This window comes from Micromys minutus (assembly GCF_963924665.1).
Source record: "Micromys minutus genome assembly, chromosome: 6".
NCBI classification, from domain to species: domain Eukaryota; kingdom Metazoa; phylum Chordata; class Mammalia; order Rodentia; family Muridae; genus Micromys; species Micromys minutus.
In genome coordinates this window covers 26,794,178-26,819,377 of record NC_137975.1, presented here as the reverse complement: position 1 = coordinate 26,819,377, position 25,200 = coordinate 26,794,178, and the positions used below count along the sequence as shown (strand labels likewise).

Genomic DNA, 25,200 nt, shown 5'->3' with positions numbered 1-25,200 from the left:
AAGCAGGTCACCACCATTCCACATCAGGAAGGGGGGGACTTGATGTTTATACTGGGAAGGGTTACAGGGGTCACTCAGTGGCTGGTTCTGTCTAACTCAAGGTCATGATTCCTCTGCAGCTTCCCATGTAGAAATGACCCCCCCTTCTAGTCACTACATATTTAATACATGTATTAATTACATATTAAAATTACATATTAAAATGTGCATCTGCATGTGTAAAACACAGGGCGAGAAGCCTACCTAGAAACTAGAGCCACTTCCCAGGTTAGCAGGGTCAAAGTCACCCTCTACAGAAGAGGCAGCCATGTCTCCTGGAGGTACAGTGCCTGTTACCCCTCAAGTTACATCTTTCCGAGGGCCTGTAGGCTACAGTAAAAGTAGAGATTCTCCAAAGCTCTAGGTGTCCTGCAGTTAAAAGAATTCCACTCCACAGACGGTTTGATTACTGCCCACAAATTGGGCCTCTTCATTCTGGATAAGCATGAAATGGTAAAGGCCCAACCCTTACGCCACCCCCACCCCCTCCAGGCCCAACACCGAAGTGAGGGGAGGGCAAACAGGTGAGGGAAGAAGTGTGCAAAGAAAGGGTATATAGATGGTGGGGGGTCCCAAAAGGACCTAAGCAGCAAGAGACCCCCAGGCACAGGCCTCCAGCCCAGCAGATCCCCTCCACAAGCTGAGTCCAGTGGCTGTCCTAAGGTAGGGCGGTCATCTTCTGGACCCCAGGCTGGCCTCCTGAGTTCTGAGGCACTGTCTTCACAGGCCAGGAAGGACAGCCCTTCTTTGGGCAAGTCTCAAAGCCAGAGGCCAAACAGCAGTCTGCCAAACTCAGAACCCAGGGCTGGGCCGGTGGGAGTGGGGCATCAAGACCCAAGTTCCCCATCATGGTACTTGAGGCCAGGCCTGTGGCTCAAAGGCCTAAGCTGGAGATAACAGTCTTAGTGTCCAGGAACTGAATCTTCATCCTCAGCTCCTATTGGCCTCTCCACCTCTGGCCAGCTGGCTCCTTCCATGATAGGCCTATCTTCCACATGTTGATAGCTCCTGCTTCACCCCATGTAACCAGGCCCCAACCAAACAAAGTGGACAGAGAAGCTGGAGAGAAAAAAAAACAGTGGTTAGGACGCTTGATTTACTGGGTGCCTCACACCAGGCCTTTCCAACCTTTTCCACACCAGAACGGAAGGAAACAATGTGGCCACTCCTGTTACCCACAGGGAACAGGTCCCAGGTCATACCACAGACACTAAATGCTGGGGGCTTCTTTCTATAAGAGGGTGTCATTTTTGCATATAACCTTTGCAAACCTCCCATATGCTTGAAATCATCTCTGTATTATTTTTAATACCGAACACAATGTAATGTTATATAAATAGTTATTAAACTATACTGTTTGGGAAATACTGACAAGAAAAAAAAGGTCTGTGAATGTTCAGGCAACAATTTTTCCCCCAACTATTTTTGACCAGAGATTGACTGAATCTACAGAGAACAGACAGACAGACAGACAGAAGGCTGATAATAAGATAACACACTGTGGCCAGGGGAACCTGTTTCCTCCAGCCCTACTGAGTCCTAAGGGATCAAGGTGGACCCAGTCTTAGCCCAGTGGGTTTGCTTTATATCCAGCTTCTCTATAATGGGGGCAGCAAAAGGGGCTGGAACATAAGATGACACCTAGGCTCTGTTTGCTCAAGATGGAAGGGGAGGTGGGTGAGATACTGTGGGTGGTGTAGTTGGGTCCATAAAAAAGCTTCTGTTAGAGAAGTTAAGGCCAGAGTTATATAAACCCCTCCTTGACCCAGCTCCAGTTCCCATGGGGAGGGAGGAGTATCTGGGGAAGAGGGCACAAGGCTAAGTGCCATAGCTTCTAGGTTCTATTCGTGGTCCCTCCCTTGAGCCATTCTAACCACAAACCAACACACCACACACCCCCACCCCCGCCCGAAACCTTCTGCCTTACTGTTCAAGGAGGATTAAGACATCGCGAATAATAATTCATAGCCCCATCCAGTTCTCACCCACCCATCCCCTCTTCCAGCTTCTCCTCCTCTGGCCCAGCATGCCTTGGCCAGCACTCATGGATAGGTCAGACCTATCATCCTTGGCAGTGATGTCCTGGCCACATCCCACCTTCCACATCTCTTATCTTTATCCTCCTGATAGTGCAGCCCTAGAGCCCCAAATCCACTATCAAGAATGCGTTTTTGAAGCGGTTGGCACAGCCCAGCCTTCCACCGAGGCCCCATGTGGGAAGCTAGGACAACATGGTTTTTGTTCGCAAGCCCTTAGAACTCCTTTGATAACTACACGGTGGTGAGTTCTCACCGCGCTTCAACGCTTAAATGCTCCAACATGCATTCATCCTGGAAAAGCGTCATACAACGCAGGAGTCCTATGTTGGGTGAACATGAGTCAGGGTTGAACCGATCTCTGAGGAGGCCTATCCCACACGTGCTCTCTCTCTCAGGACCCATCTTCCTCTCCGACACTGGGGTCACATTAAGGACCCTCCTGCCTGGTGACCTAGGGAAAGGCCTGCTCTGCTCACGTGTCCAAGGGGCTCAAGCTCCACAAACGCATCCTCTTGGGATCCTACTCCCTGTTGCTCCCAGCAACCTTCCCTAAGATCATCTAGCTTTGGGAAAGAAAACAAAGCCCCTGGTTTTCTAGAGAGGGCAGTGGAGGAAGAAGAGAGAGGGTTCAGTGCCCGGGGACTTACCTGATATGTCTTCTGGACACGGAGGTGGGAGGGGTGTGTGGATAAAATGATATGCCTCGTGGTTTAGGACACAAGGGTCCCGGTCCCAAGACTCTGCCGGGCCCGCACAGTCTGGATGGCCTGTTGATTCTTGAACTTGACCAGGCCCAGGGTGATCTGAGCGTTCCAGCCGGGGTCTTCGAGGGGGCAGCGGAAGTCGATCTCGCCCCCGCCTTCGGTCACTAGGGTGAAGTAGATGTGGCGCCCGGTGCTCTCTACGCACTCCACGGCTTTGATGCGGGCGAAGCTGAGCTCCTTGGGCCGGCCGCCCGTGCCCCTGGCCTCGAAGAGCTGCAGCCCGCGCTCGGTGAGCACGCAGCGCTTCCGCTTCCACAGCTGCAGCAGCCCGCCGCTGCGCTTCTCCAGCACCCCCTCCTTCAGTACGGTCGCCGCCGCCGCCGTCATGGGCGCCCCGAGGTTCCCACAGTGCTGGAGCCTGCGGTGGTCCGGGATGTCCCGGGTCTACAGCGCCGGCTTCTCGCGCCCTGAGGCTGGTTGGCCTTGCTCCCGGTCCAGCCGAACCTGCGGCCGGGGCCGCCTTGCAGACAGCGGCACCCGGGATGCGCGTGCGGATGCTACTCGCTCGCCGCGGGCTCGAGACCCTGAGCACCGCTCCGACCTCCCCGCGCCTCTACCCGGTGCTCTGCACGCCCGCTCCCCTGCACTCAGTCTGCGCGCTGGGCGGCTGCTGGCGGGATGTGCCCTTACATGTTCCGCCGCTCGCCTCCTGCGCCGCCCGCCCGCCGCGCATTCCTGCCCCGCTGGCCCTCCCCTCTGCGCCGCGCACCCGCCCGGACAGAGCCCCGGGGGGCGGGGCCTCAGCGGGGCTAGAACACCCATCGCCAGCGAGAGCCCTGGAGGGGGCTGCTTACTCTACAGCCTGCGGGCTGCCCCTTCTTAAAACAGAGCCCCCGACCCCCTCCCCAAGCCTCCATCCCCCATCCCGGCCTCATACCCCAGACAAAGTAAAAGGGGAGGGGGCAGAAGAGGAGAAGTGGGGAAGGGCCAAGGAGCGTCTCCTAAAGGAGCCGGGTCCTTGCTAGCCGGGGTGGGGCCGGCGGTGGCACCAGGGCAGCGTGGGTGTCAAACACCCGCTGGCTGCTACTCAAACAGCGGGAGTCCTCGTCCCCCAGCCTCTGCCAAAAGCTTGTGTTGGGTCTCTGCACCATCAGCAGATGTCTCTCTGCTTGGCTCATGGGAGGCTGTCCACAGATCTGACAACCTATTCTCCCTCCTTTCCTTGAATCTACCTAGGGTGGGCGTTAGAAAACAGTGTGTACAAAGTGGAGAGAGAAATCTTGACGGATCACGCACGACTTCACCAGAGTGGAAAGTAGACACATGTGCTGGGAGTGTGGGGTTGTCCCATAATGCACTGACTTGGAGGACCAGCCATGCCTACTGCAGTTAGTGCTCTCAGCCTTGTGGCTTCTCTGCAGATTCCACACCAGAGAACGCGCTTCTCCTGGGACACTAAGCTGAAGGGAGTCGGACTTCTCTCAGTTGGCTTCAAACCTCTCTTCCTTGATTGCGTTCTCTTCTCCTACCTGGCCAATGGCTCTAACCGTTCATACTTTGATGTATCAAATGGGATAACTAATCTATCCTGGTTTGGTAGGATTGTTGTGAAGAGCAACTTAGTCGCCATTTGTGAAGGACCCAGGTCAGACCTGGCAACTCATTCCTCTATTCTTCCTGCGTCTTCCTTTAGAGGAGGTCAGAGCCTGAGAAAGATGTCTCTCCTAGGGTCTCATTTGGCCCTCTTGGTCAGCTCCTCCGGGTCAAAGTTTCTTAAACACCTACTCATGGGCATGTTATTAATCAATGTTCTGGGAGTAATGATAAATAATTGGAGAAAAAGACTTTGTACCCACACCTCATGTTTTGGTCCTCATTGTCAGAAAAACTAGGGAGCACAGGGAAGATTCTGTTGTGAGCTGGGGGTATCCTTCCCTGCAGAACCAAGCCAGCTGGGGAGGAAAACAGCTATTTGTTTCCCACCCATAACCCTGTATGTGAAGTACATGTGCCCAGTGTCTGTCTGTCTGTCCCTCCTTCTGACCTTCTCCCTTTTCTTCACCTCCCAACTCCCAGAATGCAGCTCCAAGAGAGGGATTAGAAGTGCCTTTAGGGACCCTGTCTGCCAGCCATGCTTTATGACATGGCTTTCTCCTCAGCCTTCTTTTAGGGTCTCCTGGGGTTACCAGCTTGGCAGAGTCTGCCTTGACCAACCCTCTCTCTTTTAGGAAATGGGGGTGGCAGGGAAGTGTGGGATGGGAAGAAGTGCCCCATTGTACCCATCTCTAATGTTTCCTTCTCTTCCCTTTTTGTCTTCTATAGCTGGATCATTCTCAAGACAAAACTTACGGAGGCCTCGCCTATGTTTTAGATTCTCATGAGAGGGGTCATAGTGTTTTGCTCACTTTTTCTCTGGATCAAAAAAAAAAAAAAAAAAAAAAAAAGACATAGAACTCAAACAATGTAAAATCCTGCCGATTTGTAATTGGAGAGTCCAGGGTATGAATGTATGGTGGCTTACAGGACGTGGAATCTGCTGGTGACATCACCATGCCTCCATAAACACTGAGCCCTTTTAACGCATGACATGGCCACCCACACTCTTTCCTTACTGGCTGGAGAGTTGGAGGCTTCTAGACAGTGGAGAAAGGAAGGGCAAGAGCAGCATCCGGTAAGAGAGTAGCAAAGAAGCATCAGAGGCAGCTCCGGGGAACATCCGCTGAGACCCTCCACTGCTGTCCCAATGACCAGAGCCAGTCCTTGGAATCCAGGAGTACTGACCTGCAATTATGTAGCTTCCTGGGTTCCCCCAGGATGTATTAGCTAGATATTGAGGGGAGTCAAGTTTTCAAGAGCAGAGGGTGCAGGGCATACCTCATCATCAGGGTTCCCAATACTACACCAGGAGCAGGAACCACTGCTTGGCCTGCTCAGGCCCCCAGCCCCTGGGGAAAGAAAGTTGAGTCCTGGGATTCTGACTGGACTCTTACTGACTTGTTGACTCCACATGGGACAGATGGACAGAATGTCCCCTGTAGCAACCCAGAGCTGCCGCCTTGCCCCTACCAAATAGAAAGCTGATCTGCCCTGTCAGGCAAGCCGAGTCCAGCTGTTTGGGACAGGCTGAAATGCCCCAAGGAGGGGGCAGGGAGTGAGCCAAGAATGGCTCTAGCTATGAAGTCGCATACTGTAAGGAGGGAAGGGACCATGTAAAGGAACAAACACAGCTGGATGAAGAGCTGCAACAAACATACACACATGCAAACCAAATAGGTGGGGCTTTTTTTTAACTCTTTATTTTTATTTATTTTTATTTTATGTGTTTTGGTGTTTTGCCTGCATGAATGTCTGTGTTTGTGAGCTGCCATGTGGGTGCTGGGAATTGAACCCAGGTCCTCTGGAAGAACAGCCAGTACTCAGCTGAGCCATCTCTCCAGCCCCCATAGCTGTTTTTCTTTTTTAAATAGTTTTGTTTCTGTGTTAAGAGAATATATACATGTGTGTGTGAATTGGCACTTGGAACGGTGCCCGTGGAAGCCAGAGGAGGACTGGAGCTCCAGGAGTGAGCCATCTAAATGGGCGCTGGGAACCAAACTCTGGTCCTCTGAAAGAGCATGAGTTCTTAGTTGTTGGGCATCCTCTTCAGTCCCAGAGCTATTGTTTGATATACTTACTTGAATAAATTAAGCCAGGGAGTAATACATTGCTAGACAAAGTAGCAGCAGCAAAGATAATTTTATCCACAGTATAGAATGTGGCAGAGCTGTAATACCTGCAAATACAAACAAACAAACAAAGTCAAGGCTGAAGCAGTAGATGCCCACACCTTTAGTCCCAGCACCCAGGAGGCAAGGTCAGGCAGATCTCTGAGTTTCAGGCCAGCCTGGTCTACAAAGCAAGTTCCAGGACAGCCAGGGCTACACAGAGAAACCCTGTCTCGGGGTGCTAAAAAAAAAAAAAAAAAAAAAAAAAAAAATCAAGGTTGTTTTTGTCTAAAATAAATTTAAATAATCTTTCAAAATAAAATATATTAACGTTAATCCAGCATAATGATACACACCTATAATCTCAGCATTCCAGAGGCAGGAGAACTGCCACAAGTTTGAGGCTAGCCTGATCAACATAGAAAGTTTCAGGCTAGGTTGAGCTACATAGTAAGACCCTGTCTTGAAAAGAAAAAAAAATTAACTATGTAAAATCATGACACTTCTTTGCTCAGAGCAATGAGGTAGATTAATGCTAGCAAGTACGTCAGCATGGCCCTCCAGGACTGCTGGTCTGGGACCTGCTCTAGATGTCTAACCTCAACCCCCTTCCTCAGGACCTCTGCACTTTGACTGAAAGGAGCATCCTCACACTTCACCCTGGTTCTTCTTAACCTCCTGCAGTTCTTTGTTCTGGAACTACCTTCTTCACTCCCTTCTTCATGAGATATCCCTCAACAAACTTCCACCCGGTCCCCACAGACATACCATGCCCCCTCTCTGCATCTCCCTATTCAGCTTTATGTTTCCTATTAACTATTATTTGCCCTGTACTATAATGTAGGCTTTGTGCCAGCAAGAGTTCAACATCTCCTGCACCCTCATAGCTCCAGCAGTAGATGCTGCTTGGCTCACAGTAAATACTTCTTGTTTGTTTCTTTTGGTTTTCAAGACAGGGTTTCTCTGTAGCCCTGGCTGTCCTGGAACTTGCTTTGTAGACCAGGCTGGCCTTGAACTCATAAAGTGCTGCCTGCCTCTACCTTCCAAGTGCTGGAAGTGTGCACCACCACCCTAGGCTGGCCTCAGTAAGCATTTACTGATGAGTGGACAAAATGGAAAAGTACAGCTAAAAAATTGGGAGGTGAAACAGAGTGATGTTGCTGAAAACTAATGAACCAATTAAGTAAGACTGTAGCGGTCTTCAGACACACCAGAAAAAGACATCAGATCTCATTACAGATGGTTGTGAGCCACCATGTGGTTGCTGGGATTTGAACTCAGGACCTCTGGAAGATCAGTCAGTGTTCTTAACCACTGGGCCATCTCTCCAGTCCTAAGGAACCAATTAAAAGAGGGCTAAGTATACCACCTGAAATAGTATCAAAGCTGGACAGATAGAGTAGTTGACATCTGTAGTCCTAGCACACAGGAGGCTGAGGCAGGAGAGTCAAGATCTTCATGACCAGGACTACATAGTGACCGCATGTGTCAATGTGTCTCATAAAGGCAGGTCAAGTGATCCAGCAGGTAAGGGCACTTGCTATCAGACCAGAGCCCCCACCATCCACATGCAGGAAGGAAAGAACTGACTCCTGCAAGTTGTACCACGGCACTCACGAGTCTCCCTCATCCCCCCACAAAATAAATCAATGCATAAATGTAAAGATGAAAGACCAAGACTCAACCATTAGCAGTCCCTCTGAGAAGGTGTGAGGAGGGACAGAATTATTTTCCCTTTAATTGCCGTCATTCTACAGGGCAAGAGATTTTCAATCCTCTGCCTTTCTCGCTTCCTATACAAACCTGGCTAAGTACCCAACACGCCAACACGTATGCAGTTAAGAATAATGAGTTTGAGGGGCTGGAGAGACAGCTCGGCAGGTAAGAGCCCTTACAGTTCTTACAGAGGACTCAGGTCCAGTTCCCAGCATCCACATGGTGTCTAACAACCTCTGCAACTTAAGTTCCAGGGATCCCAATCCTCCTGATAGCCACAGGCTCTGCACACCTGTGCTACAGACATATACTTAGGCACCTGCACACATACATAATACATACACACATGCATACACATAAAATTAAATAAATATGTTTAAATAAAAACAAATGGGAGAGCTGCCTAAAATTTGTGGTTGAACAGGAACCGTTTCAGTATCATAAGCATAACACAGTATGAAACATGACCCCACATGAACTGAAGCCCACCTCTGCTGTGTAGGCTAAATCTGGAAGGCTCCATCTTGGTGTGTAACCAACATGACCGTGGGGTGTGGGTGGGCTAGCCTGAAGAAGTTTGCCCTTTTTTTATCATTTTTTTTTTGAGTTTTTGGAGATGCAGTCTCTGTATATAGCCCAAGCTGGCCTAGCATTTGAGACTGGCTTCAGCTGCCCTAGTTCCTGAATTGCAAGCATATGCCACCACATCCAGTTTACATAAAGAACTCTCTATGAAATTGAAAATCCAGGGCTGACTTGAAAGCAGGGTTGATTTCAAATGCATTCCTGAAGATTGCTGTGGGATTTTTCTGGGTGGGCACAACAGAATCTCCTGCTGGGGTATACCAGCATCACATCAGACAGACCCTCTCCTCACCCCCTCCGCCAACCTCTGCAAACATAAAGAGGCTGTTTCCCCTGTGTACCTTGGGTACCTGGCCCCTGGGACCAGAAGGCTTACTTATGCTGCTAGGGATAAATGCTGATGGTTCAAGGTCTGGTATAGGACCAGAGACTATGCATTTCTAGAAGCTTCCTTGCTATACATTACTGTTATTACTCCATATTCTTTACATCGATAGTCGAAGTTTAAAGCAATGGTTCTTAAAACGCCCCAGGTCCAGCAACACCAGACAAGAAAATTCCAGGCTCCACCCTAGACCTACTGAGTCAGCCCTGGTTTTGATGCTGAGCAACCAGCTGTGAGTGAAGGACTCTGGATCCCTGACAGGAAGGAGCACTCGGCTGAGAGAGTGGACAGTCAAGGAATTACACCAGCTCAACGGCGCTTTGGACAGTCACCTCTCTGATCACACCTCCATTTCTCACTGTAAATTGAAAGCTGTCAAGCTCTATTTTGCAAAGCTAATAATAATTTCCAAGAAAGCCTGGCTGGCTCACAGGGCCACAGGAATTCCCCAGATAGGTAAGAAAAGATGAAGGTTGATCCCTCCTTAGCCGGTTCTTTGTCCCTAGTTCATCAGAAACAAGTAGCTCACCTATATGGGGCATGAGTCCACCCATAGGTCTGCCCCACCCTGCCCCCTCTCTGTGTTTGACCTCCAATTCCCCGCTCCCTCCCTGCTTTTCTCTCTCAGCAGATCTTTCCCCCATACTTCTGATCCTCTTCTCCTTTGATGTACAACTCTTTTTGTCCAGAGCTTTGGGGTTCCCTCCAATCTCTGCTTTTTTGAGAACCCGGCCCAAGTTTCAAGTCTCTAATGACTTGAATTTTATGGGCACTATTGCAACAGACCTCAAGTGGGCAGCAACGGTGTAGCTGACCAGCCCGGGCATGCTCCTGGGCCTGTCTCTCTTGCTGGAAATCCCCTCCCACGCTTGGCTCTTTAATCACTTTCCAACCCAATAACTTTCCTGATTCACCAGGGATCCCTTTCGTCTTGAGAGCGCCCACTGCCCCTCTCTGATGGGGCTGAGTCTGGACTTGAAGGCATTTGATCCCAGCTTGGGTCTGACGGATTGGATTTGTGGGTTCAAGATTCAGGTTGAGGCCTGCAGAATTTTCCCCTTTCCCATGCCATCTTGGCATCTGCAGAAGTAAAAGGATTGCCCCAGAATGGTCCTCCAGGACACTGGACCACAGAGCAGAGATCTTACCTGAACAGGCTGGGGCTCAAAGCAACTAGTGGTGCTCCTAGCCTGACAGCTGGACAATTCTCAACATTTCAATCATTTTCTGATTCTTCCCTTTCTCTTTTAATAACAACAACGTGCTTTTCATCACAGAGCCTCAAACCTGAGTTCCAACCCTGTATGGGATTGTATGACTGAATGTGGGGGCTCTGGATATCTTGGTAAGCTTAAAAGGAGCATGTAGTGACCAAAAGTTAACACAAAACCAAACACAATATGAATTTGTGGTGTATCTGGCAGTATGCATCCAAATAATATCTAATAACTTCAGTACAAGCACGATCCTTATCGTAGATAGGTGAACTTCTCACTGCGCATGCGCCGCAAAGCGATTGCATTGCTGGGAACACCTTGGCTCAAACTTGAGATTATTATATGCTATGAATTGCAGTATTTTTTCAAATACATAAAATGTTTTCAATTCGACAGGCAGTGGGGGCACATGCCTTTAATCCCAGAGTTTAGAAGGCAGAGGCAGGCAGAGCTCTGTGAGTTCGAGGCCACCCTGGTGTACAGAGTGAGTTCCAGGACAGGCAGAGCAACACAGAGAAAGAAACCCAGTCTGGAGAGAAAAAAAAAAAAAGATTTCGGCTCTTATAAAAAGATGGTGGCTTAATCACAGTCAATGATTCTGAGCATGTAGGTTTATTTTTACCTAGTATATTAATGAATTCTGTTGTTAAAATGTTTGAATTTAATTATTGGTTGTGGGGGAAACACATTTGTGCTACATCGTACTTGTGAAATCAAAGAACAAATATTTTTATCTCTTGAGCCATCTCATCAACGAGGAATGTTTGAATTTCAAAATTACTATTTGAGTTGCTGGCTTGAATTTTTTTTTAATTCTTAAAAAAAAAAAAACTTTCAATGCATTTTGTTTTGTGATTAGAATTTCTAACAATTTCTAAACTGGCCCCAACTGTCCAACTATCATTTTGGATTGTGTGCTTATGTGAAATGGCATGAGTAGCCCAGACAATAATAATAGCCAACTACCAGGCAATTTGAAACGTGTCAACTGTACTCTGTGCCTTACAGAACCAAATATTTATCCAAGACTTAATTCTTTATGCAAAAATAAACAAACACACCCATCTCACAAGAATGCAAATTTGCTCTCATATTTAACAAATAATATATATCAGAGAATAGTTTTAAATCAATTACTGATATATTATCAGTGAATATTTGATTCGTACATTTTTACATATCTATATACCCATAACTGTACAAAAATGTCTCAGGTATGAAGGGGTCTGTAGTAGGAATAGGGTAAGAAACCCTCCTTTAAATCCATGCAATACATTCATCTACTGCTCAGTGACAGAGACACTCTGAAGCACGTCGTTAGGTGAGATTGTCACCTGTGAGCAGGTTTAACGGATGGCACACCACAACATGGCAAGCTCACAAGCCAGTCACACGGCTGTTTATTGTCAAGACCGTGTCCTGTGCATATACATTTTTGCACTATTCCTGTGAGGGTAGTAGATCCGTTTCCACAGCAAGGTCACAAACTTGTGATGACAGCAAAACCAGGTGACAGAAAAGTTTCCGCCTTAGGCCAGTTTTAATGAGACTATCACCCTCTGTGCTTCAACACTAATAAACACACTGTCTTGTAGAGTGTGCTCTAGATACATTTTTTATTGAAAAAATTCAAAACAAGACAATATCTTTTCACTACCTTCCTGGTCCCCAAGCCTACAGCGGACAATCAATTTAGCTGGCCGGGGGTCCTACCAAACATTTGCCTTTGCTATGTTTGTACCCTCACTGGTAATGTGGGGTTGGCGGGAGGACCTGTAAGTTTCCTTCCCACTCTGATATCCTCTGTATTTGATGGTGGTTCCCTCTCTTTCTGGAGAACTGACCTTCACAGGAAGGTCCTAAAATAGGCATGGGGGACAGGGAAAAGAGGGGAAATGGCAGGGAAGAGGAGTCCGCACTGAGTCTTTCTAGGTGAGAAACTCATCACAACTTCTTCCTGCCTCTGATTTTCAGGTGTTTCATGAAAATAATTCTGAATGTTCCTATCACTTTCATGGTAGGCAAGTTCCCAGGTTCCGTGATCAGGTAGAGAAGGCGGCTGTGAGGTGTTTGGTCTGAGAACGAGGTCAAGAAGAGACAAGCACATAGCTGGAGGGGCTCAGGAGAGGAAGTCGGAGCTGACCATGCAGCATCAAGGAGGGTCCCTTGAGTCAGGCCCTGGCTAAGCTCCAGGGGAGTGAAATCTGAGTTCTGTTCATGGGATTGGAAAAGCAGGAATGCTGGAGTTCATAGATTCAGGGACACACTCCATCCACCTCAGCAAGGTGACCCCTCTTGAAGAGACACCCTGAAGAGAACATCAGCCTTCTGACAGTTCATTCCACTCACCTCATGGAGACATACTGCTTAAGACTGAACACTGCCTACCTGAGGTCACAGCTGACAAGGTATGTGTATATAAGGTCACCAGGATGGGATGTTCACGCTGTACTATGACAAAACTGTTTGCCCAAAGCCCCACTCAGGATGCCAGGAAGGGCTCTGCTCACGGTCACAGACTGAGTACAAACTCCATGGCGCACTTGCCCCCATCCTCATCGGAAGGCAAAAGGGGACAGAAAGGTTCACACGATGGCTCTTAAAGAGTTGCGTGTGTGCACATGTGCAAGTGTATACCCATGGTTGAATGAGACATGAGAGTCAACCTGGGTATCGATCCTCAGGAGACATAGACCTTCATTTTGAGACACGGTTTTTCACTGAACCTAAGACTCATTGGTTAGGCTAGGCTGGTTCCCTAATGAACACCAGGTAGCAGCCTGTCTCTGCCTCCCCAGTATGCTGTTGTAAGGAAACCCCTACATGCCTGCACTTTTGTGCAAGGACTGAACTTAGATTGTCTTGCTTGCACAGCAGGTAACTAACTAACTGGGCTACCTCTCCAGCCCCAATTTCTAAAGAGTTCTAAACAGTCTATAACTCCAACGCTTGAGAGGCTAAAGTGAAGGACTGTAAGGTTAAGGATGGCCTTGACTATCCAGCAAAGCTGGGTCTCAAAAACAAGCCACAGGCATTCTGTACAAGGTGGGCAGAGTGATGCAATCCTGGAGGCCGAGGCAGGAGGATTTCGAATTCCAGATCAGATTGGGCAACAAAGGCAAAACTCTGCCTCAAGCCACCAAGCAAACAAAGAATTCTGTACAGGAATGCTATGAGTCACTTTGATCTTAGTTTAAACACATGAGTAAGGCACATGGCCACATCTAAGTTAAAAAGGGGAGGAAAAATATAGCTTTATTATGCACTCAGAAGACTGGTAGATATCTGTGAAGAATCCTAAATGACTAGACAAGGTGATAGCCATGGGATGGTGGGTGACCCCAAGATCTTAGGTGCCTCTCTTTATACCTATTATAGGGGACAGTAAGTGTCGTGATCACGCTGGAGATGCCTGTCCAAGGTCAACAGAGTGGCAGTTTAGAAGGGTCAGGAGTAGACACCTCAGACTAGGTGTAAGGGCTTGTCCAGACATGAAAAGTGCCCACTAAGATCTTCAGTCAGGATAATCTACTTCCTGAATTTTCAAGGCCTTTGGGGCGAGTCTTCCTAAGCTCATAAACAAAGAACATCAGAGCTGGGTGGGTCCCCTGGAGCCTGGCTGCTCCGGTGTGGTCTCTGGATCCGCAACATCAGCACCACCTTCCCCTGGGAGCTTGTGAGAAACATCCGGTCTCAGGCCCCACCCAAAACTACTGAAGTAGAATCTGTGTTTTACAAGATTCCCCAGGAGATGTGTATGCACATCAGAGCCTGGGAAGCACTTCCCCAGCACTAATTTAGGCCAGCATTTCCATCTCACAAATGAGGCGCTGACACCCAGAGGGGAGGAGGCTGGCCCAAAGTTACACAGCTGGTTCCAATCCTGGCTTCACCACTTGCCAGAGACTTTGAGTAAGTCATTTAAAAATGCACTGACTCTCGCTTTCCTCTTCCATAACACAAGATATCACACTCAGCTCCAAGTGCTTTCGCCTTCACCAGATAAGACAACATCCAAATCAAGCTTCATAAACACTGGCAGTCACTATAGTCCTGGGTCTCTGCTCTAAGGCCACCCTTCCACCTTCCAGACACAAGCCAGCTTCTGTGGACAGTACTACAGGGTAGGGATAAGTCCTGGGCCAGGGGGTTCTGTGCAGATCCTGTTCTGCCATTTGACCTTGAACTAGTTCCCAAATTGTTCCCTGGTTCCTGGCTTTCGTTTGGTGGTTCATCAATGAATGAGTTGACTCAGCGCCCAAAGGTCATTGAAAGGTCTTTGATCTTGGAATAGTCTGCAGTACAGAATAAGCCAGAAATGAAAAATGTATGTTTCCAAACTACCCAAAAGAAGGAGGCGCTATTATGGAAGTCTAGCCTTAGGGAATCTACAGGCCTTTCCTAGAATGGTTCTGTCTTAACATATCCAAGCACCTCGGGTGCCTAGGTGTGCCTCGCAACCCAGTTCTCGTTCTGAGGACTTAATCCAAGGTCTCACTAGTGCTAGCTAAGTGCTATACTGAAAACTCCTCTTTCTTCTTCAGCTAATAAAAAGGACCCTCAAGGCCTCCCATACCTCTCTGGGGATTTGGTTAAGAGGATCCCAGTGGGACTGAAGGACAACTGTTGTCAAAGCTTGGTAGGCTGTCAAGTGGGAAGAGTTTGGTCTCACGGACTTTGGAGAACAGAAACAGAAGGTTCAAGTAAGCCCTTTCCAGTCATAGCAACTGGCTGGAGACAGCTCCAGCAGTTCCTGTAACCATTGGTCCTAAGGCAACTAAGCTGCAGGAGAGAGGACTCCCTTGCCGCTAGACTGGTAAGGCTGGCAGAGTCTCCACAGGCTCTAGCCTAGCTGGCTGTGAGCATCGTCTTAGGCAGGCACTTTTCAAATAAGTTTCCCATGCCCCATCCCAACCTGATCAGAATCTATAGGGTGGATCTGGGATCTATTTTAAAAGCACCCCTTCACACCCCCGCAATGGTTCTCATAAAAGGTGTGTGTGTTTAGAGGCAGGACCAGAGACTGGAGGAAGGGAGTTAGAACCATCCAATGACCTGTTCCCAAAGTTTTTTGCTCTGTTTCTCAAACTACCTTCACCCTTACCAGGGCTTAAGGATGCTGGGGACAGTAACGTCATTGGGTTTCTGTTCTTCACAAAGCATATACTCTTGATTTGGGGATTACTTAAACACCTAATAGCAAATCACACACACACACACACACACACACACACACACACATTTTTGTAGCAAGATTATTCTGTAGCAAGACTGGCTTTGAACTCATTGTCTTCCTGCCTCAATCTCCACATACATCCTCCCTCATCTCTATAGTCTGGCTCACCATGGAAGCCACCCTTTTAGATGACCCAGACGGTGGTCTTGAAGAAAGACTTGGAAGACTAATGGAACCAACTCCAACTTCCATCATAACAGGCAGTTTTCTCCCACCACACCCTAAAGGCCCAGGGCATTCGTGCAACTGGGCGTCCTTCATGCCATTTTCCCCCTAAGGGCATCCTGAACTATGCCCAGGTCTCCTTTAAATGAAAAAAGGGGACCCTGACTGCTTCTATCCTTCGGGTCATTCTCGTGGTTTGATATGCCGCAGGACAGTATTAGAGCACATACCTCCTTCCGGAAAAATTAGGTGCCCTCGCAGAAGCAAAGGGTCGTCAACGCCCACAGCAGAAAGGGAGTAGCTAACAAAAATAAGAAGAAATAAAGAAGGAAAACGAAGTGGTTGCCTTTGGCCTTTACCCCACAGCGCCACCTGGTGTCTATCGGTACAGAGCAAGCTCGGCGCCTGCAGATCCCTGCAACCCCAACACGTTCCACGCAACTACAGACTTCCGCTGGTACCCATGCCTTACAGTGAGTGTGTGCAGCTCCTTCCGCACTGCGTGGCTGTGAGAAGGTCAATGGGGAAGAGTGAAACGGCGTGTCGGGGCCTGCCTGGTGGTACTGTGCTGGGCCGAGACCTGCCTGCGCAGCCGGCAGAGGGCAGCCTGTCTCCACCTTTGGACCCCATCCTGGTGCTCTGTGGGTTCCGCCCAGGGTAGGAGGATCCATTTGTTTATGGAATGAACCATTGTCCTCTTGGCACAAACCCCTGAGAACTTCCCGTAGGTCTTGGGCCCTGTTTGAGAGCTGTTAGCGCCACTTAGGACTGGCATTCTTGATCTCCAGCTGTTGGGCAGGCGTTGCCCGGTGCTGTGGTGTAGGCCCCAAGAGAAGCACTGCTGCCTCCACCCTCTGGCTAATACAAGCATAAAACCTGTTTAAATTCTACTCACTGTTTTGAAAAAATTCAGTGTGGGCACATTTTCATGGACTGACACAGCCTAGCTCTGGGTACAACGGGTGTGCCTAAGATGAACAACACTACAATCCTTCAGACAAGCCTACTTCCCAAGCCTGGTCTTCCATGTACCTGGTTGTGGAACCCTAACAGAAAAGCAGACAGCTAGCTGCCTCCCCCCAACACCCAACCACCCCCCCCACACACACACACACTTCCAATAAGTGAGACTTCTGGAGTTGATACCAAAAGTTCCTCTGGCAGAGTTTCTCTTTACAAGGGGCTTTCCAAAAGCTGAAGTGCTGAGCACATTGTTTGGACCTAACTAAGCCTTTCAAAAGCCTAGCCTACAAAACTCCCACATCCTGAGAAGGGGTGGAGGACAAACAGGTCGAGGCAGCCGCCTTTGGCCATTTGGTTCCCTTAGAATGAACACTACAAAGTAAACAGACCTTAGAAAGCTCAAGAGTTAGTTCACTTCTACTAGGCTTTGCTGCGATTGTTCTGGCCCAATCCAGCCCTGGCTCCAGGGTGTGGCAGGGCCCCCACAGACAGACGAAGAAAGCAAAATTCGGTTCTAAATTGCTTTATTGATCAGATAATAAATCAGCTTCAACAGCCCATGCCTATAGCCCTTGGGTAGCTGTACACAACCTTGTCCCTTCAGTCCTGGGGAGCATCAAGGCCCAGTCCTCCCCCCCCCCATCTGCTCCTGACCTTGGGACCTGCAAGGGATGGGCAAGATAGTGAAGGTTACTAGAGAAAGGTGGGTTGAAAGAAGGATGTGGGTCTGGCTGGAGAGGAGTGAGGACTGGGGTTCAGAGGAACCTTCAGGAGTGGCTAGAACACAGCTCTAACCCAGGGCTATGTTGTCCATCCCAGACCCAAAGTTAGAACCAAAATCGACCATTCCAAGAATCTGGACCACTGATAGGTATAAATGCCTGTTCAAGGTGTTCATTTGGATCTCCCTTGCCCATCAAACAGGGGACTTGGTGCCTAAGGAGGTTTAGACCTCTAGATTTTGGGGTCCTCTGTCTTAGGTTCTTCATTACTAAGTGAAAGGATGCTATTTCCACATCCAAAGGCAAGAGGCCAGAGAAAGAGCTCCTTTCGATGGCCCCATAATTCTATCTGCACCCCTCTGCCTCTCATGCAGACTCCCCAGGCTCAGATGCACCCAGAAACTCAGCTTCTGATCCAGAGGAGAATCTCTGAGATCCAATAAACCACATCCTTCCCTAACCCAATTCTGGTCCTGTCTCCCTGTCCCAGGTCTCCTGCTTTGCTTTATTGGGCTCCAAAGATGTGGGCTCAGGTATCCTGGCCAGCAGAGGGTGGACATTCAGCCTAGACACAGAGGTCTGTGGGGGTGAGGTGTGGGGAGAGGTACCTGGTATCTGGAAAGGAGTGACTAGACAGATGTCTTCTAAAGATAATGGCACCAAATGCCAGGCAGGAGGAGGCCCTTAGTGGGGAAGGAGCTCAGGCAGACCTCTAAACCAAAAGAAGTCAGATACCCAAGTCCAAGGCATTAGCAATGTGAAGCAGGGCTGAGTGAGAGAGAGTGAGAGAGAGGATCTTGGAGGTGCCCAGGGCTCTGGGAACGGACTGCTGACAAAAGCTCAGGGCAGGCAGGGCACACAGGCGGCAGCTTTACTCTGAATGGACCAGCGCTCCAGCTCCTTGTCCAAAGCCAAAACCTTTGGGCCCAAAGTTTTTAGCATAGCATCCTGCAGAGAGGAGAGAAGGGTAAGGATGTATTTCTGTTCCTGGAATAGCTCTTTCTACCACTCCTGTGCCTGGCCTCTGGAGGGCAGTCCACCAATACCCACCTCCCCGTCTCCATTGCGCCCCTAGCCTCAATAGTGAGGAGAACCCTCTCCTTTATTTCAATGAGGGTTTTCTGAGAAACGAGTATTAAAATCCTAGGCTCCACCCTCATCCCTGCCCTACATTCCGTCTGACTCCAGCCAAGCCTCATTCTCCTTCTTCTCTGGTTTTCCCATTGTGTCACGAAGAGACCACTCTGGCCCTTGGATTGGAAGGCAAGTGGCTGGTTCATTTAGTGACAGCCTAGTGGCTTGGTCTCCAGCCTCCGCCAGCCTTCTGATCTTCAGAGAGAAGTGGAGCTACCCACCTTTGCAGTAGATCTCACCATCCTTGTCCGCCAGGGTGGTCGACTCAAGGCCTTTGCCACATTTGGCACATCGGAAGCAGGACTTATGCCAGGACTAGGTAAGAAAGGAAACGGTTAACGTCACTGCCAGCGACTAAGGTACTCCCATCCCACCCCACCATTAAATTCCATAGTGGACAGACATTTTGCAAGCCGGGCAGGGGTGGCAGGGATATTAGGAGAGTGTGGCCCAGACTCAGAGGGAGTAGGCCAGGCACCTAATGCACACTAGTGATGTGCCACCGTGAATGTGATGTGTTACCATGGCTCACTGCTTAGCACTGCTACCCAGCTGCACCACAGAAGGGGGTTACATCCCACCTGGGTAGCTGCAACCCCCACAGCCTGCCAGGAAGCCTTCTCCATACCATTTTGCCTGTGAAGCTGCGGTGGCTCTGGATTTATCTAGGCTCTGCCACATGCCACCTGAATAGCTGCCCTGCGGTCCTCCCAGGAGACCTCTCTGTTTATTGTGCAGAGTGCATGTGAGGCTTTCATATTAAAATGGCTGGTGCACCACCTTGGAACAGGTATCTTATCACTGTGATCTTCCCGGACCAACCCAGCCTCGGAGGTTCTAGAACATGGTGCCTGCCTCTCAGAGAGTTGTGTGGCCTTATTTCCTTTGCTAGGCAGCTACCAGAATTAAATGGCCTCATCAGAGTCAAGTGCTGGCATGGGGCCAGGCATGGAGGAAGGCCCTGAGTCAAATCTGTATGGTTTTTGAAAGGATAATAGGTCTACAGTGTACTGAACTCAATAGGAAGCCACAGAAGGCCCTTTGCGATTCCAAGAGGAGCCCTAAGGCAGCATAGGACAAAGAGCTTCTCAAGAGAGGTAGGACTTAAGTTTGTACATGGCATTCACACGTATACACACATGTACACACGCACACACACAGCTACACATCAACAACACAACTCAATAACAGACTCTCATAGTCAACAGCTGAACAAGCTAAGGTGATGCGTATACAGAAGAGGTTGGCCTTGTTCAGCTGGGACGATGCCATAAGGCCAGTGAGTTCCTCAGGGTGACCACCAGTGCCCAGGCTGGCGGGTAGGAAAAGCAGCTGGGGCCTTCAGACTTCCTGGACACTGGACCTCACTCGTCAGCTCCACGTGTGCCCAGGAGACAGCAGCCGGGGACCAAGTTGGGGTGGACGGATCACCTTAACTATCCTTCAGTACACTGTGCAAAGCTCTTTGTAAAGCAGAAGCTGTTCCTCCGGCGCCAGCCTGGAGGAAGACTGAGCTACACACAGGCCACCCAGCGTACCGTCCCATACTTCCCAGCCACCCCTGACATAAGCTCAGTGTCTTGGCCCGTTCACCCAACAATGAAAGGCATGCTGTGTTCCTTACTGCTGCTTTTAAGGGGCTGTTCCCCTTTTCCCACTGAACTCAACGTGTTCTTATTCCACTCCTTAGGACATTGTTTTATTTTATTGTTTTATAATACAGGGTTTCTCTCTGTAGCCTTGGCTGCCCTGGAACTAGCTCCGCAGACCAGGCTGGCCTCAAACTCAGAGATCCACCTCCCAAGTGCTGGGATTAAAGGCGTCTGCTGCCATTGCTGCAGAGCCTCCGTGCAATCTCTGCCCTGTACCGTGGAAATAGGGATTCCTGGGTATTTCTTTAATGCCTCCCTATTTTCATAGGCAAAGGGTAAAGATGACTTCTGATATGACTATTTCTCCCTTTTTCCTCCTTTTGGGGACTCAGTCTGAGATTACAGGCATGTATGGCCATGACAGAGTTCTATTTTCATTACATTTTAGGCACAACAATGACCACTACACATGTATTTCCTCATATAATCTTAAGAACATTTTGTATGTCAGAGACGGTCATGATTCACTTCATCATGGCTCCACTCCCTTGGCCCACATTACACATAATTGATGCTCAGAAAGGCTGCCCATGGGGCTGGAGAGATGGCTCAGTGGTTAAGAGCACTGGCTGCTCTTCCAGAGGTCCTGAGTTCAATTCCCAGCAACCATATGGTGGCTCACAATCATTTACAATGAGATCTGATGCCCTCTTCTGGTGTGTCTGAAGACAGCTACAATGTACTCATGTGTGTGTGTGTGTGTGTGTGTGTGTGTGTGTGTGTGTGTGTGTGTGTTAAATAAATCTTTAAAACACACACACAAAAGAAAGGCTGCCCATTAGTAAATGGCAAAACCAAGATTCAAGCAGATTACACAGGGTCGAGGTAGTTCATCACTGTAAGGCTCAACAACCCTTTCCTGTCTTTGAAAGCATAGAAATGTTTTCAAAGGGGTAAGCGGCCCACAGTAAGGTCAATAGTAGTAAGAGACAGGGCTTCAGACTCAGGCAAGCCTGGCTGGGTCTCCTAGCTAGAGGATATGGGCGGATCATTCATCCCTGAACTGTATGATGGGGATAATCTCAGCAGCAATGAAGAGATCCTGTGGTCCAGACTTGGCCCAAGCGTTCATCCCCGTTCCACACTCCTGACCCATTCCTCAAGATCAAAGGGCCTTCAAAGCCATGGGACAAAAAGAGCTGGCCACGGGCTCCATGAACCGGGGGTTACTGGCTTGCTGTCTGAGCACGCCCAAATCACTCGTTCAGCCCAGGCCTTGAGTAAGGATCCAGACATCCTTTCTGACCACACTGCTTGAAGGTACGTGTTCTGTGATCTGCTGACTTTTAGTCTAAGACTGCAAACCCCCAGGGCTCTCCTGTCCTTTCCCTCCAAAGCCTGAATATCAAGGAAATGATGGCTGAGCTGTTTGGACAGTTGGTTGACCAGGGTGAGTCTCCTTGAGCTCTGTAGACTGGGAGCTGGAAACTACTATCAGAACAGTATGGGGACAGGGTAGGCAAAGGAACAATAAATAATGTGAAAAACCCTTCCAGCAGGCTGACAGGACCTTAACCCACAAAACCTCTGGCCTCAGGGTTATAGGAGTGCATTTCTGGCAGAACACATCTCATGAAACAAAAGATGTATTTCGAGATGGTTTATAATTGTACTTTGTAATTTCGAAATATATTCCTGGAATCAAAACCCATAAAGTCTGATTAAAGCTGCAAATCTTCACCCTAGAAAGAGAAACCCTCTGAGTTGTATCTTTTATGTATATGAGTACACTGTTGCTGTCTTCAGACACACCAGAAGAGGCATTAGATCCCATTACAGATGGTTGTGAGCCACCCACCATGTGGTTGCTAGGAATTGAACCTCTGGAAGAGCAGTCAGCGCTCTCAACCACTGAGCAATCTCATCAGCCTGAGAAACCCTCTTAGAAAACCTGGCCATGTAGCATTGGTGACACACACTTGGAGAGGCAGACGTAGATGGGTCGTTATGAGTTTGAGGCCAGCCTGGTTCTAGGATAGTGAGGGCCTCACAGAGAAAGCCTGTCTCGGACAGACAGACAGATACACACACACACACACACACACACACACACACAGGGCAGGGAGAAGAAGAGGAAGAAAGGAAAAAAAGGAAGGAAGGAAAAAAGAAAGAAAGGAAGGAAGGAAGAACGAAAGGAAGGAAGGAAGGAAGAAAGAAACTCAGCCATGAAATCTTAGAGGGTGTGCCCTTCCATATCCACATATATCCTTAGACTTAGCAATGCCCTACAAAGTGACCAGAGACAGTCTGTGGCACTGGGGATGGTACACTTTGTGGCTTAGGCAAGTTCTCTAGGATCTGGGACAAGTAACCCACAAGGACAAGTCACTCTCTCCGGAAGGAGGCAAAGTGCAGGGCTCAGGGTGCTGCCTGGATGAGAACTACAGTCATCCTCCTCAGCTCAGTAATTCACATAATTCACATTTCAGAAGCACACCTCCCTCTTCCCTCCCTCGTCCCCAGCAGCGCCTTACCTTCCCGGCACCAATCACCTTTTCCGCAGCATAGACAGCCTGGCTACATCGGGGACAGCGCTCAGATCCGCCAATCTTCTGGGCAAACTTGGATGCATTGGGGTTGGTGGTGGGCCTGTGTCCGGGGGCTCTACACGCAGAAGCACATACATGCGGCGAGTTGACTAACAGTGCAGGGGCAGAACCCCTCCCTCTCTTGCCGTGGATGGGGCCATCAAAGCTAAGGTCACTATGGACTCTGAGAAGCTCAAGAAAATGGCAGCACAGCACAACTCTTCCATCACCTAGTTAAAGCGCCCAGAATCGTTTAACACATCGTTTGCTAAGAATCCCCCCTCTACCCCTCACGTCTGTAGATCATCTATCATCAGATTTTTTCCAGGAGAAATCTGCTGACAGATCATTCCCCTTAGGGCAATGACCTTGGCTGAAATCTGGTGAGTCTTCATCACTCCGTTCACTTCCCCACTGCAGAGGAGACGGCCAGGCTGACAGCCACCCTTTTCCAGCTTAGAGGCAAGAGGATGGCCAAGGATGACAGTGTGGAGAGCCAGTGACACCCAGGGGTGTGGCCCAGGGAATGAACCTACTTTCCCTGAGCAGGGGTGAAGGGTAGCGGGGATGACACTCCTCTAAATTTTCAATTATAAAATGAAGAAATTGGACCTTAATTCTCGGGGCCCCTCCCAGCTCTGACACTCGAAAAACTCTAGGCCGAGTGCTCTAAGCAAAGCTCCCACTTGGTCGTCAGCTGTCCAACCGGCCCCGCACAGGGACCTACTCTGTGGCTTCCTTTCATGTATTCTTGTTTTATTTGTTCATTTTCTTATTTGATTTTGACCTGTGTGTGTGTGCATGTGTGCACATGTTCATAAGTGTGTGCATGTAAGGTGAACATGCATGTATGTGCTCATATATGTGGAGACCAGAGGTCAACATTAGGTGTTTTCTTTAATTCCTCTCCACCTTATTTTTTGAGACAGGTCTCTCCCTGAATTTGGAACCTGCCCATTTGGCTAGACCAGCTGACTACCAAGTCCTAGGTATCCTCCTGTCTCCTCAACACTGGAACTGTAAGTGCACATTGCCAGTACCCAACTTTTACATTGGGATTAAACTTGGGTCCTTATAGTTATGTAGCAAGGACTCTACCGAGTGATCCCTTCCCCCAGCCCGGTTTGGGATTTTATTTAGACATAGTCTCAATTTGTAGCTCAGGTTGGCCTTGAACTCAGGATCCTCCAGGTTCTGCTTCCTTAGGATGACAGGCATGGACCACCATGTGTAGCTCTTCCTTTTAAATCAGTGGCTTCCCAGACCTTCCACTGTTTAACTACAGGTGTTTCACTGGCGTCCATTTCAGGAACAGGGCAAGAACTCAAGTAAAGGTAGAGAGATCTTGTACTCACTCCTCATGCTTGATGCCCAGAGACTCCCCCTTGTCTGTGCTCAGCGTGCCTGCGCCCTGCCCGTAGCCGTAGCCTTTTGGCCCATACTTCTTCCCGTAACATGACTTGCAATAGATCTCTTCTCCATGCACTGCCACGGTGGTGCTGTCCAGATTCTTCTTGCAAACCACTGGGGACAAGACAAGGGAATGGTGAGTCCTGGGACCTCCCAGGACTGACTCATACAGAAAAGGAGCTCAGCAGGGTGGCCAATGGGCTGGCTTCCAGGAATATCTGACTCTAGGTGGTCAAGGCCTGGCTTCCAGGAATCTGGGGGTGTTTCCCTAAAACCTTTGTACCCTGGTACCTATCCAAGTCTCAGTGCGACCCACGGTTCAGAAGCCACAGCCCAGGCAGACCTAAGCCACAGAACACCAGACGGAGTTTTTCATTCTGCCTTTAATAGAGAGACCATGTGTCCCAATAGGAGAGGAAACAGAAGGGCAGGAAGGAGCACAGGCGTTTCCTGCCTCTGGTAGAGGCAAAGAAATAACACATCTGGGGGTATTATTACAGCGGGAGTAGGAATGCAGGTGAAGTGTTAACACCCCCCCACCCCACCCTTCCAAAAAAGGAACGTAGATAAGACGCCCAAAACAGTAGGTTTTGAAATGAGATGCAAGTCACTGGTGATCAGAACTCAGGTTTTAGTTTCTAGTCTTAGAAGTTACTGAGCCACAGGGAAAAGAAGGGCTAGACAGGATGGAAGGAGGTTCTGAGTCACAGCGTCGGAGGGGCAGGGATGGAGTGAGCTAGGAAACCGGCAGGCAGTTCACACTGTTAATCTCACAATGAGCTGTGGCAGCTATTCAACACACAAGGCCTGTGGAGAGTCTGGAATGAGACCCTAGGGAACTGAGACAAACTACTGCCTTCCCAGGCTCGGTGTCCGCACTTATGAGCATGGGTAATCTCATCGGCCCTAAAAGGTAGTTAGGAAAATCAAGCAAGATCGCAGGTGTGACATGCTTAACTCAATACCCTACATACAAAGGTTCACAATAAATGTCAGCTACT

General features: G+C 49.1%; 2 protein-coding genes across 3 annotated transcripts in view; both read right to left on the bottom strand.

The window, feature by feature from the left end:
- Nucleotides 1-445: 445 nt before the first annotated feature.
- On the bottom strand, nt 446-3,587 carry PHLDA3 (pleckstrin homology like domain family A member 3). The gene is made up of 2 exons (XM_080917768.1): nt 2,726-3,587; nt 446-1,098 (listed from the first exon to the last, which is right to left on the bottom strand). Exon 1 carries the CDS (start codon nt 3,167-3,169, stop codon nt 2,789-2,791), a length of 381 nt encoding a protein of 126 aa, XP_080773894.1. The 5' UTR covers nt 3,170-3,587; the 3' UTR covers nt 446-1,098; nt 2,726-2,788.
- Nucleotides 3,588-17,266: 13,679 nt separating this feature from the next.
- Nucleotides 17,267-25,200, bottom strand: part of CSRP1 (cysteine and glycine rich protein 1) — a 28,635-nt gene continuing 20,701 nt past the window's right edge. For both annotated transcript variants that reach the window (XM_080917818.1, XM_080917817.1), the window contains exons 3-6: nt 24,145-24,313; nt 22,736-22,865; nt 18,831-18,924; nt 17,267-18,423 (exon numbers count right to left, since the gene is read on the bottom strand). In XM_080917818.1, the coding sequence (XP_080773944.1) occupies nt 18,347-18,423; nt 18,831-18,924; nt 22,736-22,865; nt 24,145-24,313 (470 nt within the window). In that variant the 3' untranslated portion in view covers nt 17,267-18,346. The remainder of the gene's footprint in view (nt 18,424-18,830; nt 18,925-22,735; nt 22,866-24,144; nt 24,314-25,200) is intronic.